We start from the raw sequence: 14,724 nt of genomic DNA, 5'->3' as shown, positions 1-14,724 counted from the left end.
TGGCCTTTCCAGCAGGGGCATGGTGGAGGGCGAGAGGGAGACCGTTGCTCCCGGGGGTTCCCTGCCTGTCTCTGTTGCCCTGTTGCCCAGGGTGGGTGCTTGGTTGTGTGCTTCCTTACTTTGCTGAGAATGAAGGGATAGTTCCAGCACATGGCAAGCACCTGCTATCCACGCCAAGAAGCAAGGCTTCCTCCGCTCCCTTGGTTCCTGTCCTCAGCTCTGCTCCAGCTTAATCTGGTGACTCCTGGGGGGATGTGAGGATGGCTAGAGGCTCATGGCCCTTGAGGGGTGCTCATTGTGTTTGGGAGGAGACTGCAAAGGCCTTTGAAGTTTGAAATACAGGTCAGAGAAGGGACCATCAGAAGAATTCCCAATGGTCAGTGTTAAAACAGTTTTTGCCAAAAAACAAGGTAGTTTGACTTCTATGTATATATGTAGCAGCACATATTTATATATGTATTCTACACATACACATATTTGCATACCCAAGTACAAAATAAACATCCTGATCTATTTAATTAAGTAAACAGGGGACACTAGACAAATCCTTGGGCAAAAGAAAAAAAAAATCGTCATTACATAGAAACTCCTCCCTTGAGGTAAAAACGTAACTCCTCACTTTAAGAGTGTGCTAGAGGGGGCCTACTGCCCCTTAGCTCAGTTCTTTAAGTGGCTGCTTCAACAAAGCAGAGGGGCTCAGGTTGTTGTGGTTCGATCCCCCCCAAAAAAAACTCAAGCCAGCCAAACCTGCCCTGAAGGCATGGGGAACAAAAAAACAAAAAAAGAGTGTGCTAGAGACTTCCTTCTAAAGAGGATAGCATGGCATGGGGAGACCTGATGGGCACCCCTCAGGTAGGTGACAGTGAAACAGCAGGTGCTCTAGACCTCTGTGTCTGCCTCCCAGAAAGCCAGAAGCTTGGCCTGACAATTGAAAAATCACCCCATGGAACGCCACGTTCACCCCCAAACCCAAGAGGTCTGAGAAACTGTCACGAGCTAAGCAGTGCCTAGGGAGACGCAACAGCTAAATGCGATGCATTGGGGTGGCACCAAGACTGAGGAGATTGGAGTACACACTGGCTTTGGAACCTGTCACTTGGCCGAGAATGAAGGGATGGTTCTGGTCGGAGAGCAGGAGCCTGGGTCCTGGACATTTGAAGTGTCATTCGTGGCACATCCTTTTTTTCTTTTCTTTTCTTTTTTTTTTTTTTTTTTTTTTTTTTTTGGCGAAACTGGGGATTGAACTCAGGCCCTTCCAGGCAAGTGCTTATTTTACTGAGCCATCTCCCTGGCCCCATGGCACATCCTTTGAGCTCTTCAATTATTTCCAGATTTTCACAAATTGTGGTGCAGCTCAGTGCTGTACAGTTCCCGACGCCGTCTGTCAGTTGGGTAGGTGGTTTCAGCCGTTCCGATAGATGCATAACAGCACTCATTCTGCCTCAACTTGCATTTCCCGGACAGTGTTTTTCAAGTGGATGCTGTGTTTGCCTGTCTGACTATGACGTGTGTTGAAGTATTTCGCCCATTTTGTATTGGACTGATTTCCCCTTATGCAGTGTGGCTCTGTGTGTGTGTGTCCCCATGTCTGTGTCCATGTGTCTGTCTGTCCTAGTCTCTCAGTTGCCCACAGCAGGGGAGGCTGGGCCCTGCAGCTGCTCCTTGTGTGTCCTTAGAATTCTCACTGGCCCTGCCAGGTCCTTGGGCTGAGTGTGGCTCACTGTGTTGAAGTCACTTGACCAGTGGCCTTGGGGGATCTGAAAGGACTGCTCCCTGGCTCAGACGCCCAGAATGAAGACTTTGTGTCTCCCAGCTGTGTGACTTTGGGAAAACCACCTAACACTTGTCTTCAGAAGTTGCCTCATTCATGAGATGGGGTAAGAATTACAACTACATTATGCTGGGCACAATCCCAGCCACTTGGGAGATTGAGGCAAGAGGCTCACATGTTTGAGGCCAGCCTAGACAAGTTAGGGAGACCTGTTTTGAAAAACTAAAAAGCGCTGGGAGTGTAACTCAATGCCACACTGGGCTCTGTCCCCAGTGTTCTCTGCAAATAAACGCACAAGGATTAAATGGAGCAATGTAAAGATTTAATTAGCATAGTGCCTGGTCTGTTGTTTGATTTGGCAGGTGTACATGGCTGTCACCATCATTGTAGTGATCACTGGTCAGTCCAGCTGGCCAGAACAGAGCAGGAGGAGGACTTCTGGGCCTGGACACTGTGAGGTGCACCCTGCACGTGCCTCAGGCTAGTCATGGTGAACCTTCTAGAGACAGGAGCTCCAGCTGCAACCCAGAACCCACTTGTTTATTGCAAAGGCCAGCACTACAATTGAACCTGAATACTGAGGGTTTTGTTTAGGAAAAACAACTCATATTAACATCTTTTGTCATAAAAGCAAATGGCACGCATGCCGTAGGTTCACCACCACTGCCTTAGGCTTTCCCTTTGCGCAAGGTGGCACTTTCTCCCAGGAGCGTCCCAGCCCTCTTCCCTGCTCTGTATGGCCACCCTGTTGTCGTCGGATTCTGCCTGTTCAGACCCTGGGCACCAGGGTAAGGCCTGGGAAAGACTTCCTGGAACCCAGTGGGCTGACTTAGGCCCACTAGTGTACATGCAGTTTTTGAGTCCTGGCTGTGTAGCTGAAGCTGGAGCTTTGTAGGCAAAGGTGTTTGTGCCTGTGGGAGCTGTAAGACTCTGTCTGCTGGGCCGGGGAGATGGCTCGGTAGAATAAGCACTTCCGTGGCAATTGCAAGGGTCTGAGTTCATTCTCCGGTTCCAAAAAAAAAAAAAAAAGAATCTGTCTGCTGAGCCTGTGAGCTTGGAGGTGAGATGACTGTGGGTGCCAGGGCCCAGCTGTGTAGTGTGACGTGGTGCTGTTGCAGCCAGACACTTGGTCAGGTGGGTCACACATGTTACTTTGATTGGGCTTCTTGAGATCTGGTGACATCTAAAGCGTGATTCCCATTTTCCATAGTAAGTGACAGACGAGGCTGGAGAGCCCGAGACCCTTTCCCTGGGCACACAGCCCAGGAGTGACAGGGCTGCCACCTGAACCTCAATAGCCGCCTGAGCCTGCTGTGCCCTCCATCTGCCAACCCCCTTTCCTGGAAGAACCAAGCAGCAGGGGCTGCTCTCTTGGGTGTATGTTGGATAAAGGGAAGATGTCAGCAGTTTGAGGCAGAGCTCTCTATAGGTGAAGGAAGGCTTATGTTTAAAGATGACAGCAGAGGGCCAAAGAATAGCTCAGCAGTCTAAGCACCTGTCTGTTAAGGACAAGGACCCAGGTTTGATCCCTGGTACTGCATGCCATGCTGGCCCTACCCTGGGCACAGGCCTATAATGGCCAGTGATTCCAGCACTTGGGTTACTGAGGCAGGAGGATTGCCGCAAGTCCAACGCCAGCCTTGGCTACAAAATGAGTGAAGGCTAACCTGTACTGCATAATGAAACCATCACAAAAAGAACAAAATAATAATAAAAATTAAAGGTGATAGCAGTGTGTTAAGAGCAGCAGGCAAAGTCTCCAGCATTTTGGTTTGCTTGACATGGAACTGCAATCTTACACCAGGCCTCCTGTGGCAGGTCTGCCAGCGGCCAGGCTTGTTCACTGCTCGTCTCGTGAGGCTGGCGCTGCAGTGTCGGTGGTAGCTGCTTGGGCCTGGACATGTTTTCCAGGAAGCCCCAGACAGCAATTCATGCTATACACAGTGGCGGCCCAAGGCACCACTAGAGCCTGGGGGTGGACAGGCCTTTGATATCCTGGCAGGGAGAATCCAGGCTTGGGAGTCCATCAGCCCTGTCTGAGGCTGTGTGGCCTCAGACATGTCTTCTGTTGTCCAGAATCCTGGTTTGCTTGTCTGGGCTCTTTAGCTCAGGATCTTTCCCAAAGCCAGTCCCTCCAAGTCCAGCTGGGGAATAGTCTGCTTCCCTTGTCAGCGTGTTCCCATCAGTGGGGCCCTGGCACGCTGCTGGGCCTTGGGCCTGGCATCCCCACCCCTCAGTTCCATGCTGCACTGCCCTTCCCAAGCAGTGTGCTGTGGAGTTTCATCAGATCAGGAGCTCTGAAAGGGAGGTGTGGCTGTGGTGTCATGTGACTTCATCACCAAAGGGAGGTAGGTCTCTGCTGGATCCTGCTTGTTTGAATCAGATCAGGAGGTCCTGCTTTTAAGGGGATGCGGTAACATGGGGCACTGCCCCAAGCAGCCTGTCCTGTGTGCTGGGCTGTGTTGGAGGCTGCCCGTCACAGCCCCACCACCCAGGAGCTCTTCACCCAGGATATCTGGTCCCCTCACTGTGAACACCACGTGGCACTGCTCTGCCAGCTTCTCAAGCACACCTCATGTGGGGTGGGCAGAGGAGCCGCGTGGGGCACCACCTCTCACCGATAAGATTCCCTGGAGGCAGCCCTCAGGTGCACTGCAGGAGCCGGGGTGTGTCCCCATAGGCCACTCGCTCAGCACATCTTGTGGTGGCTGCCATGTCCCTGCTTTCTGCACCTCCTGATAAACAGTTTGTGAGGGACTGCTTCAGGGGGCACCCAGGCAAGGCTGGGAACGACAGGACAGGGCTGCTCAGTGCCTGGAGAGTTCTGGGGCCCGAAGAGGGGCCTGGAGGATACAGACAAGTTGGGGCCTGGCACAGTCAGCAGCCATGAAGGAGCAGTGGAGGCCCGGAGATGGATGAGAGCCACCTGGCCAGCAAGGGTGACTGAGGCCAGCCTCAAAGTGCAGGCTGCTGGGGGCTCTGAGGACAGAGTAAGGCCTGTGCAGAGGGGCGCCCTGTGCTCAACCCCAGGGGTTGGCAGTGTGCACCCTGCCAGTAGGAAGCAGAGCAGCCCGAGCCCTTTGGGGAACTAGCTCTGAAGTGTGGCTATCGGTCCTGTGTGGAAGCCTGACTGGAGGCCCAAAGCTGTGCTCGCCTGGGAGTCAGGTGAGGTGGAGTGAACCACCTGTCACTGAGCACTGCTGAACCCAGAGCCCAGCCGTGTGGGGTGGAGGAGGTTTCTGTTCCCCAGCTGCCCCAAGACTCCAGGGCTCCAGGTTGCTATGGGCCCCTGAGGCACTGACTTGCAGCCTGAGTCAGCCCCTTGGCCTGGCCTCACAGTGATCCCTGGTGAGTTGCTGCCCCCAAGCCATGGGGGACAGCAGGCATGGGGATAACGGGCAGCCATGTCTTTCTCTCTGCCTCCACCTCAGAAACACTCAGCTTTTCTGCCAAAGGGCAGGTAGCTCAGCCTGTGTCACCCTGCCCCACCTCTCATTTTCCCTGGTTCTCTCATCACCTGCCCACCCATCTGCCATCTGTGCTGTTTCACCTCCCTGTGCTCACAGCCATTCAGCTGCTTGCATCTTGGGGGTGGGAATCTACACATAAGTGTCCCGTGCCTCAGGTGCAGGAGGAGGCTGTGTGGGTACAGTATGAGGGGTCCCTGCATGTGGCCTGGGTTTTCCTGCTCCTCGTCACTGCGCTCCAGTGTCCAGTGGGTAAGGCAGATGCAGACAGGGACCAGGGAGCACTACAGAGCTGGGATTTAAAGCTGGGGTTGATGGCCTCAGGAACCCACTGTCTTACCCCAAGCCTCCATCATAGACCCCACCTCTGCCTTTGCAGCCTGAGAGCAGCTAGTGAAGCCATGAGAGGGGCCTTGCACCAGGAAACCAGAGAAGTGCGCCTGGGCCGCAGTGCGCACTGCAGAATAGAGGCTTGGCCCTCATGGAGTGTGGAACTGTGCTTCTGCCTGCTGTGCAGAGCTGACCCCTCTGCTCACCACCATTTCCCCTGCAGTACGTGGGTGCTCCAGTGGCTTACATCCAGCAGATTTTCGTGAAGACTTCGGTATCACCCTGGCACAAGAACCTCCTGGCAGTAGATGTGTTTCGCTCCCCTCTGTCCCGGGCATTCCAGCTGGTGGAGGAGATCCGGAACCATGTGCTGCGAGACAGGTATCCCAGGGGCCACTGGTCCCTCCCCAAGGAGAGCTAGGGCTGTGGTGCACCCCAGGGTGTAGTCAGCTCTGCAGCAGTTAAGCAAGAAGGGTAGAGGGGAGCCAGCCTCCTGGTCCTGCATTCTGCAAATATGCTGTGCGGAGTCCCCTTCCTGTGCAGACAGTTCTGTGAGCACCTGGGCTCAGGGCTGTGTGAAGCAGGCTGAAGACTGGCCAGCACATCATGCACGTGGCTCTGGCCTCGGTGTCGAGAGCTATGAGGTGGTGGTAGCTCTACCTGGGGACACTTCTGTAGTGCCAGCCTGGGCCCTGATCCCCAGCAATCAGTGGGTATCAGAGCAAGCTAGTGTCACAGGCTGTGTCCCCTACAGGTCGTAGTTAGCTTATGGTAGAGATGGGGACTTCGGTACTCTAAGCAGACTCCTGATCCCTCTTCCTATGACCCCTTGCCAAGAAATAGGCCGCAGTGTTTCAGTCTGTGTCCCCTCTGGGTGACGGGTGCCATACTACACATACCCTTGGGAGGAGGGGTGGTCACTGGTTTGGATGTTGACCACCCTGAAATACCTTCCCGCACCATGAGACTCTCCGGAAATATCAGAATACCAGGCTCAGACACAGGCCACATGGAAGCCAGGGACAGCTAGTGCCCCCATGGTGGGCCTACCCCCTGCTGGCTGGCACAGTTGGTGTCATGTCCTCTTTGCACAGCTCTGGGACCAGGAGCCTGGAGGAGGTGTGTCTGCAGGTGACCGACCTGCTGCCGGGCCTTCGGAAACTCCGGAACCTGCTCCCTGAGCATGGCTGCCTGCTGCTGTCGCCGGGAAACTTCTGGCAGAATGACCGGGAACGCTTCCATGCCGACCCTGACATCATCGGGACCATCCACCAGCATGAGCCCAAGACGCTGCAGACTTCCGCCACGCTCAAGGGTAAGCTGGGCACAGGGCTCCTGTGGCCACCACTGCTCCCTGGTTGTATTCTCTGGCAGCCCAGGTCTCCCCCGTCCTTGGGGAGGGAGTCTTCGTAGCCCTGCCGTGGCTGTGGTCCCACCACCGGTGCCGCTCCCCGCAGACTTGCTGTTCGGTGTTCCTGGGAAGTACAGTGGGGTGAGCCTCTACAAGAAGAGGAGGACGGTGTCCTACACGATCACCCTGGTCTTCCAGCACTACCATGCCAAGTAAGGGGTCGGGCTCTGGCTTCCTAGCCGCTTGGTGGGTGACCTGAGGCCTCGGGTTGAGGTTCAGATGGTGTTCAGGCCTGTGCAGAAATGTTTCTCTCCGTTAGCCTGGAAGGCACTGTCTGTTGCATTTGAGTGGGGAGGGCTGACGGCTGCCTGAGCGTGAGGACAAAGGCTAGGCTGGTGGTTTTGGTGGCCGCCCGCTGTGGCAGGGCACCAGAGGCACCTAGGCCTTGGGCAGAGTGGTGCGGTGGGTCAGGAAAGGCATGAGTTTGGCGGTTCTTTGGTACCCTGGAAACCACTGAGATGCTCAGTTGCCTTGGAGGAGCTCCTCCTGACACGATGGGGGGAGGCCTGGCGGGCCCTCTAGGGATCTGCTTTTTCCCCAGGTTCCTGGGCAGCCTGCGTGCCCGCCTCATGCTCCTACACCCCAGCCCCAACTGCAGCCTTCGGGCAGAGAGCCTGGTCCACGTGCACTTCAAGGAAGAGATTGGCATCGCTGAGCTCATCCCCCTGGTCACCACCTACATCATCCTGTTCGCCTACATCTACTTCTCGACGCGTAGGTCCTGCTGAGGGGCCCTTCCCCACCCCCTGCCTCTTCATCTCTGAAGGTGGCTGGCAGAGGCAGCCCCGAGCTGGGGCTTCCTCCCCAACAGAGAGCGTCACACGGGCTCAGAGCTCTGGGGCTCTTGTAGGTCTCAGGAGAGGGCCTGCCAGGTTTAGGGTCTCAGGGCTGTCATGACACAGCAGGTGTCCAGGGCACGCTTTCCCCTGAGGAGCCTGGGTGCCACCCATCCTGGCCGCTGGGGCACTGCGCCTGTGGGCTGCCCTAAAGTGCCATCTCCGCCCTCCCCGCTCCAGGCAAGATCGACATGGTCAAGTCCAAGTGGGGGCTGGCCCTGGCTGCCGTGGTCACAGTGCTCAGCTCGCTGCTCATGTCCGTGGGGCTCTGCACGCTTTTCGGCCTGACGCCCACACTCAATGGCGGGTAGGTCTCCAGCAGACTGGGCCTGGGCCGCGCACACCTGGGCACCCAGCCTTTCCTGGACCCCCGTCTTCACCTTGCTTTTTCTGGCATTCAGGAGGTGCATTTCTTCCCCTTTAAGCACCTGGCCTGTGTTGGTATGTGTGAGTATGTGCAGTATATCTGCATGTATGCGTATACAGATGTGTGTATAAGGTGTGGTTATATGTTGTGTACAGAGAGCATTTATGTGGGTATGTGTCGCATGTGTGTATATGAGTATATATTCTCACTAGGGGACTTGGCACACATGAATAATGCAGCTTAATTCTCCCCGTGTTTTAGCATAAGCCCTGTGTGAGGTCCAGGCGCACTGCTGCTTGGCTCTTTCCTTGCAGTTCTCCGCCTCTGCGTGTGGAAGCCCTCTCAGCTGGCTCCTGGCTGTGGTCAGGCCTGCCTGCCCACCCCCGGGTCTGCTGTCTCCAGCCTGGGGTGGTCAGGCAGTTCATGAAGAAAGAAAGCCCCTTTTTATATGGTGCCAAGGCTGTAGCCAGGCCTTCCCTGTTGGACACATGCCTGCACAGGGTGCCTGTGGCTGCTGTTGCTTTCCTCATTGGGAAACACGGCTTCCCACTGCAGCCCCCTCTCAGTCTTCACTCCCAGGGCTTCCATGCCTTCCTAAGACTGTCAGGAGAGTCCTTTAGGAGCAGTTGCTCCGCTAAGAACCGTGATGGTTGCTGGCAGTGGCAGCTACTCAGGAGGCTGAGGCAGGAAGATGGGCAGTTCCAGGCCAGCCTGGGCCACGTAGCTTTAATCTGGGTAACATAGTAAGCTCCCTCTAAAAATACCAGAACAGATAGGTGGGAGCAGCGTGCAGCTCAGCAGAGGAGCACTGTCTTGCTGCCTGCTGGCCCTTGGGCTCACGCCCCAGCCCCTATCCCTGAGGCAGCAGTTGCTGTCCTCCCAGCAGCTGCCCAGCAAAGCCTTGGACCTCTAGGCTGGCCTCACACCCTCTGCGTGCTGTGGCCTGGAGTTAGATGTGCGTGCAGTCTGGCAGGCAGCGGCGGAGTCTGGTGTGCAAGGGCCAGGAGAGTAGGTAGCTGCCCAGTGCCTCACCTGCATGGGGGGTCAGGGCTGGGTGCTGGCCTCACAGGGAGGCTCTTAGCCCCCCTGGAAGCCCAGCAGCATGCTGATGAAGCCTCCCCATGAGCTGGGGGCGAGGCCTGCCCCCCAGTGCGTGCTTGAAAGGCCAAGCACTACCCTCACCCTCCCTGTCCCCAGTGAGATCTTCCCATACCTCGTGGTGGTGATTGGCTTTGAGAACGTGCTTGTGCTCACCAAGTCAGTGGTGTCAACCCCGGTGGACCTGGAGGTGAAGCTGCGGATCGCCCAAGGTAGCTGGGGTGTGTGGTGGCGCTGGTCTTCTTGTTGCTGTGCCCCCAGGCCCTGCCTCTTGTTACCATGGCCTTGAGACCCGTGGCCGCCTGGCTGTGCTCTGTGCCAGCTCAGTCAGGAACTCATATTTGGGGTGACCTGCTGTCGAGACCATGGCTAGGCTTCCTCTTCCTGCCTCCCAGTGGGCAGCAGGCACTGGGGTGCGTGAGATGGCCAGGGCCTTGCTGGTGAGGAATGGCTGAGGCTGCCCCTTCATCCTGTCACTCTGTCCTTTGGTGGCCTGGCCCTGTGCAGTGTGGGCACAGAAGCCATGAGGTAAAAGTCCCAGCCTGCCTGGAGCGCGCAGCCTGTCACTACAGTGAGGCCTGGGGGCCAGGCTGGCTGGGGCTGGCAGCAGGCAGGCATGTGCTGCCCGCACAGTGGCTGGCTCGGTGCCCTGCCTCTCCCTCCACCTGCGCAGAGGCCAGGTTGTGGAGCTGGGTAGCATGGCCATCCCTGAGGCCTTGCTGTGGCCACCCTACAGGCCTGAGCAGCGAGAGCTGGTCCATCATGAAGAACATGGCCACCGAGCTGGGCATCATCCTCATTGGCTACTTCACCCTCGTGCCTGCCATCCAGGTGAGGCCACAGCCTGCTGCCTGTGTGTTCTGGGCAGAGGTGCTGGGGATGCGGCCCTGGGAGAGACGTCAGAGCTGCTGTGCCCGCCATGTGCGGGGTCTCCAATGGGCTGGGTGGAATGTGCAGCGCTGCCCAGGGATGAGTCGCCCTGTTCCAGCTGAGCACGGACTCCATCCCTCCTGCTGTCTCTCTTCGCTGATCCAGTGTGGGCCCGGCCAGGCAGTGTCACCCAGACAGGCCTGCAGTGTGGGGGCCTCTGGGTTGGTTTAGGGCTCCTGCCTGCCAGGGCACCAGCGGCCGTGTGAGGGGCTTGTGCTGCCCTCTGGTGGCTGCGAGAGCACTCAGTGGCCAAGGGGGGCTCCCTCTGCTCTGCGGTGACCTGGCCTTGGCCTGCGCTCACGGCACCCCGCATGTGCTCTGTTTCAGGAGTTCTGTCTCTTTGCAGTCGTGGGCCTGGTGTCTGACTTCTTCCTCCAGATGCTGTTCTTCACCACCGTCCTGTCTATTGACATTCGCCGCATGGAGGTAGGAGTAGTGTCCAGCTGTGTCCTGCTGTGCTCCCAAACTGTGGCCAAGGGACGCAGACTGAGGCCTGCTCCTGCACTTCAACAGCTAGCCGACCTGAACAAGCGGCTGCCTGCCGAGGCCTGCCTGCCCCCCATCAAGCCTGTGGGGCGGCCAGCGCGCTACGAGAGGCAGCTGGCTGCGCGGCCGTCCATGCCTCACACCATCACGCTGCAGCCGTCCTCCTTCCGAAACCTGCGGCTCCCCAAGCGGCTGCGTGTTGTCTACTTCCTGGCTCGCACCCGCCTGGCCCAGCGCCTCATCATGGTACCTGCCCCCCCTGCACTCTTGGGTTGCGGCTCCCTGGTACCTGCTGCAGGCGTGCTTGTCGTGTCCTCCCTGCCTTGATCCCGGTGTGTTCTGAAGAGAGGGGCTCAGGACAGGCGGCCAGGACGGAGACCCTGGGCTGCAGGCCACTGGCCACCACAGAGTGAACCAGCTGTGCCACACTGGCTGCAGGGAGCCAGGAAGGGGTGAGGCTGAGGCCCTTGGGGGGGCCTCTGGCACAGGTCAGACTGGCTGACTTGAGAATGTTGCACTTCTGCAGCACCTCTGGGAAGGTAGGGATGAGGAGGACAGTACCCAACCCAGGGTGAGCCGCTCTGGGAAGGGGACCCAGCCCTCCAGTGGCCGTCGGGAGGCATACTGCTCCCCCAGGCCTGACAGAGCACCCCACCTGCAGGCAGGCACTGTTGTCTGGATCGGCATCCTGGTGTACACAGACCCAGCAGGGCTGCGCACCTACCTGGCTGCCCAGGTGACAGAGCAGAGCCCGCTGGGCGAGGGCCCCCTGGCCTCCATGCCTGTGCCCAGCAGCGTGCTGCCTGCCAGCCACCCGGACCCCGCCTTCTCCATCTTTCCTCCGGATGCTCCGCGGCTTGCCGAGAACCGCACGCGGCCCAGGGAGCAGCCTGAGCCTGTGGGCCCGGCAGAAAGTGTCCAGGACGCCCCCGTGCCAGAGGTGACCTGGGGGCCTGAGGATGAGGAGCTCTGGCGGGAGCTGTCCTTCCGCCACTGGCCCACGCTCTTCAGTTACTACAATGTCACGCTGGCTAAGAGGTGAGGGCTGCAGGACTTCCACCTGTCAGCTCCCATGGGGTATCCCTCTCCCCACAAGTGGAGAAGCATGGAATGCAGTTGTGCATGAGGCTAGAGGGCCAGGGAGCCCATGGTTCCTCCAGCCCTCCCTGTCCCGTTATGCCAAGGCAGAGACAGGGGTGCTGGGACCTGGGGGGCGGGGTGCCCAGCTGGGCCATGAGGTGTAAGTCTGTGCGCCCCACAGGTACATCAGCCTGCTGCCCGTCATCCCCGTGACGTTGCGCCTGAACCCTAGGGAGGCTCTGGAGGGCCGGCACCCACAGGACGGCCGCAGTTCCTGGTCCCCTCGTGCACCCCCTGGGCTCTGGGAGACCGCGGGGCCGGGTGGGGCGCAGGTGCCTGGCGATGTCACATTGTACAAGTGAGTGGTGACGGGGTGCAGCTGAGGTGGAAGTAGGTCTGGACCCCTCGTACCCTCCCTCACCGCCTTCTCTCTCCTCCCCTCCCCTCCCCTCACTGGCACAGGGTGGCGGCCCTCGGGCTTGCAGCCGGCATCGCACTTGTGCTGTTGCTGCTCTGCCTCTACCGCGTGCTGTGCCCACGTGACTACGGGCAGCCCGGGGGTAGTGGCCGGCGGCGCCGCGGGGAGCTGCCCTGCGACGATTACGGGTACACGCCACCCGAGACGGAGATTGTGCCGCTGGTGCTGCGCGGCCACCTCATGGTGAGCGGCCAGCGGGCGGGTGGGCGGGCCAGAGGAGGGGACCGGGAACCTGTGCCCACGCCACGCCCACCTTCCCGCAGGACATCGAGTGTCTGGCCAGCGACGGGATGCTGCTTGTGAGCAGCTGCCTGGCGGGCCACGTGCGCGTGTGGGACGCTCAGACCGGAGACTGCCTCACGCGCATCCCACGGCCGGGGTAGGTGTTGTCCCCAACCCGGGGGTGTGCCTGCGTCCCCGCCAGCTCCCCTGCCCTCCTCTCACCACCTCCCCCGCTTCCGTGCAGGCAGCGCCCGGAAAGCGAAGGAGGTGGAGGCGCAGAGGCTCCAGGGCGCTGGGCACAGCCGCCTGGTGGCGGCGCGAAGACGGGTGCCCAGGAGCCTGGGGATAGCCCTCCGCGCCGCCGCAGGCCCCGGGGTCCCCCGCCCGCGCTCTTTGGGGACCAGCCTGATCTCAGCGGCCTCATCGACACCGACTTCGCAGCGCAACCGAAGCCCGCTCAGCCGGAGCCCCGGCACCGAGCAGGTTGCAGCCGCGCCGCGGGCTATGACTTTGGCCGCCTAGTGCAACGCGCCTGCCGCAGCGAGGGCCCTGCCCGTCGCCCGCCCTCGCCTGTGCCTGTGCCGCCCGCCGAGGACCCCGCATGGGACAAGGACAGCCCCCCTCCAGCCTGGGCCCCAAGCGCCGATGGCTCCATTTGGAGCCTGGAGCTGCAGGGTGGCCTCTTCGTGGTTGGGCGGAGCAGCGGTCGTCTGGAGGTGCGGGTCCCCACTGCCTGTCCCCTCGCCTGGTCCCGCTGGCGCCCCTCTCACAGCCTCTGCACTCACTGCAGGTGTGGGATGCCATGGAGGGCGAGCTGTGCTGTAGCAGTGAGGTGTCTTCCTCCGGCATCACAGCCCTCGTCTTCCTGGACAGGAGGTGAGTGGGGCGCCCTTGATGGGATCAGGTGCTGCTTTTGTTCCTCACCCTGTGACCCTCTAGGCGTCTGGATGGGGCACCTGCCACTTGCTGTGGAAATCCTCCCTGGCTTCTGGGCGCTTGCTTCCCTTGGCTGTGGGTGTCCCCACCGTCAGTACCTGCATTCTCAGCTGGGGCCTGACCTCTGGCTTTGGCAACTGCTGAGTCACTGACCCTGCTGCTGGCTGTTGGTGGCATCCAGGGTCTCAGAGCTAGAGCTTGAACCTTTGCTGGGGGAAGAGGACCCCCACCCTAAGCACTACTCATTGGTAGCTGCTTGCTTTTGTGTCACTGCTGGGACTCTGGTCCAGGCCTCTGCCCTAGGCCTCCGCCCTCCATGCCTCCAGCCCGCCAAGCTCTGTGGCCCCTCCTTGCTGGCTGGTACTGCCCTTGATTGCCCGTGTGCCTTAGCACAGTGTCTGCCCTGGCCAGCGGTGCCCAGATTGTCCCCTCCTTTGGCTCAGGTGGTAACATCGTGCCTCACTGTATGGCTCTGGGGCCATGGCTCTTGGCTTCTGGTTAGGAATTTGTGGGTGCAGAGAACACCCTTATTTCTTTGTGGAACAAGGAAATAGAGCAGGCTGCCTTTCCATGGATGTAGCAGCCCATCCTGGGCCCTCTTCTCTTCAACCCACATGACCTGGGTTCCATTCCATCAGGTCACTTGGGCGCTCTGCTTAGTTGCTTTTTGTGCTTTAGTACACGTACACATAGGACCCACGTGACTCTGGCGGCCACCCTGTCAGGTGGGCAGTTCCCTTCACTGACAGATAAAGACCCTGAGCCACAGCACGGATAACAGAGGTGCAGCTGAGCCCTGCTGCCAGTGCCCTGTGCTGCTTGCTGTGGCTGTAGCCCCCTCCTCAGCTGGCCAGCCCCTTTCTGTTGTCCCCACATCTTACTAAGGAGAGCTCTCTGCACCCCTCTTCCAGGGTCGTGGCCGCTCGGCTCAATGGTTGTTTGGATTTCTTTTCCCTGGAGACTCACACAGTCTTCAGCCCACTGCAGTTCCGAGGTGAGACTTGGGTGGGGAGGCAGGCAGTGACTGGGCGCTCACAGACTCCCTTACTTGGCCTGCTGTCTTCAGGGACCCCAGGGCGGGGCAGCTCTCTGTCCTCCCTGCAGAGTGGCAGCGACATGGTGGCCTGCCGCCTGACCCACACTGTGCCCTGCGCACACCAGAAACCCATCACAGCGCTGAAGGCTGCTGCTGGGCGCCTGGTGACTGGGAGCCAGGACCACACCCTGAGGGTGAGTACTGCTCAGGCCATGGGAGGCGGGAGGCAGCGCCCAGGGTGCCTCAACCTCAGGAAAGCCCAGAGCCACCCGTCCC

The 14,724-nt window shown here is 59.2% G+C and overlaps 1 protein-coding gene across 2 annotated transcripts in view; it reads left to right on the top strand.

The window, feature by feature from the left end:
* The window catches only part of Scap (SREBF chaperone), a 62,201-nt gene that overhangs the window by 46,618 nt on the left and 859 nt on the right, over positions 1-14,724 (top strand). For both annotated transcript variants that reach the window (XM_004640693.3, XM_023700732.1), the window contains exons 4-20: positions 5,792-5,949; positions 6,663-6,883; positions 7,026-7,131; positions 7,521-7,693; positions 7,996-8,122; positions 9,380-9,492; positions 10,017-10,111; positions 10,538-10,636; positions 10,724-10,942; positions 11,358-11,734; positions 11,958-12,134; positions 12,239-12,437; positions 12,518-12,633; positions 12,721-13,192; positions 13,267-13,352; positions 14,324-14,406; positions 14,479-14,642. In XM_004640693.3, the coding sequence (XP_004640750.1) occupies positions 5,792-5,949; positions 6,663-6,883; positions 7,026-7,131; positions 7,521-7,693; positions 7,996-8,122; positions 9,380-9,492; positions 10,017-10,111; positions 10,538-10,636; positions 10,724-10,942; positions 11,358-11,734; positions 11,958-12,134; positions 12,239-12,437; positions 12,518-12,633; positions 12,721-13,192; positions 13,267-13,352; positions 14,324-14,406; positions 14,479-14,642 (2,985 nt within the window). The remainder of the gene's footprint in view (positions 1-5,791; positions 5,950-6,662; positions 6,884-7,025; positions 7,132-7,520; positions 7,694-7,995; positions 8,123-9,379; positions 9,493-10,016; positions 10,112-10,537; positions 10,637-10,723; positions 10,943-11,357; positions 11,735-11,957; positions 12,135-12,238; positions 12,438-12,517; positions 12,634-12,720; positions 13,193-13,266; positions 13,353-14,323; positions 14,407-14,478; positions 14,643-14,724) is intronic.

The sequence above is a fragment of the Octodon degus genome, unplaced genomic scaffold (assembly GCF_000260255.1).
Source record: "Octodon degus isolate 3935 unplaced genomic scaffold, OctDeg1.0 scaffold00126, whole genome shotgun sequence".
NCBI classification, from domain to species: domain Eukaryota; kingdom Metazoa; phylum Chordata; class Mammalia; order Rodentia; family Octodontidae; genus Octodon; species Octodon degus.
This window is presented reverse-complemented; position numbering and strand designations above follow the sequence as displayed.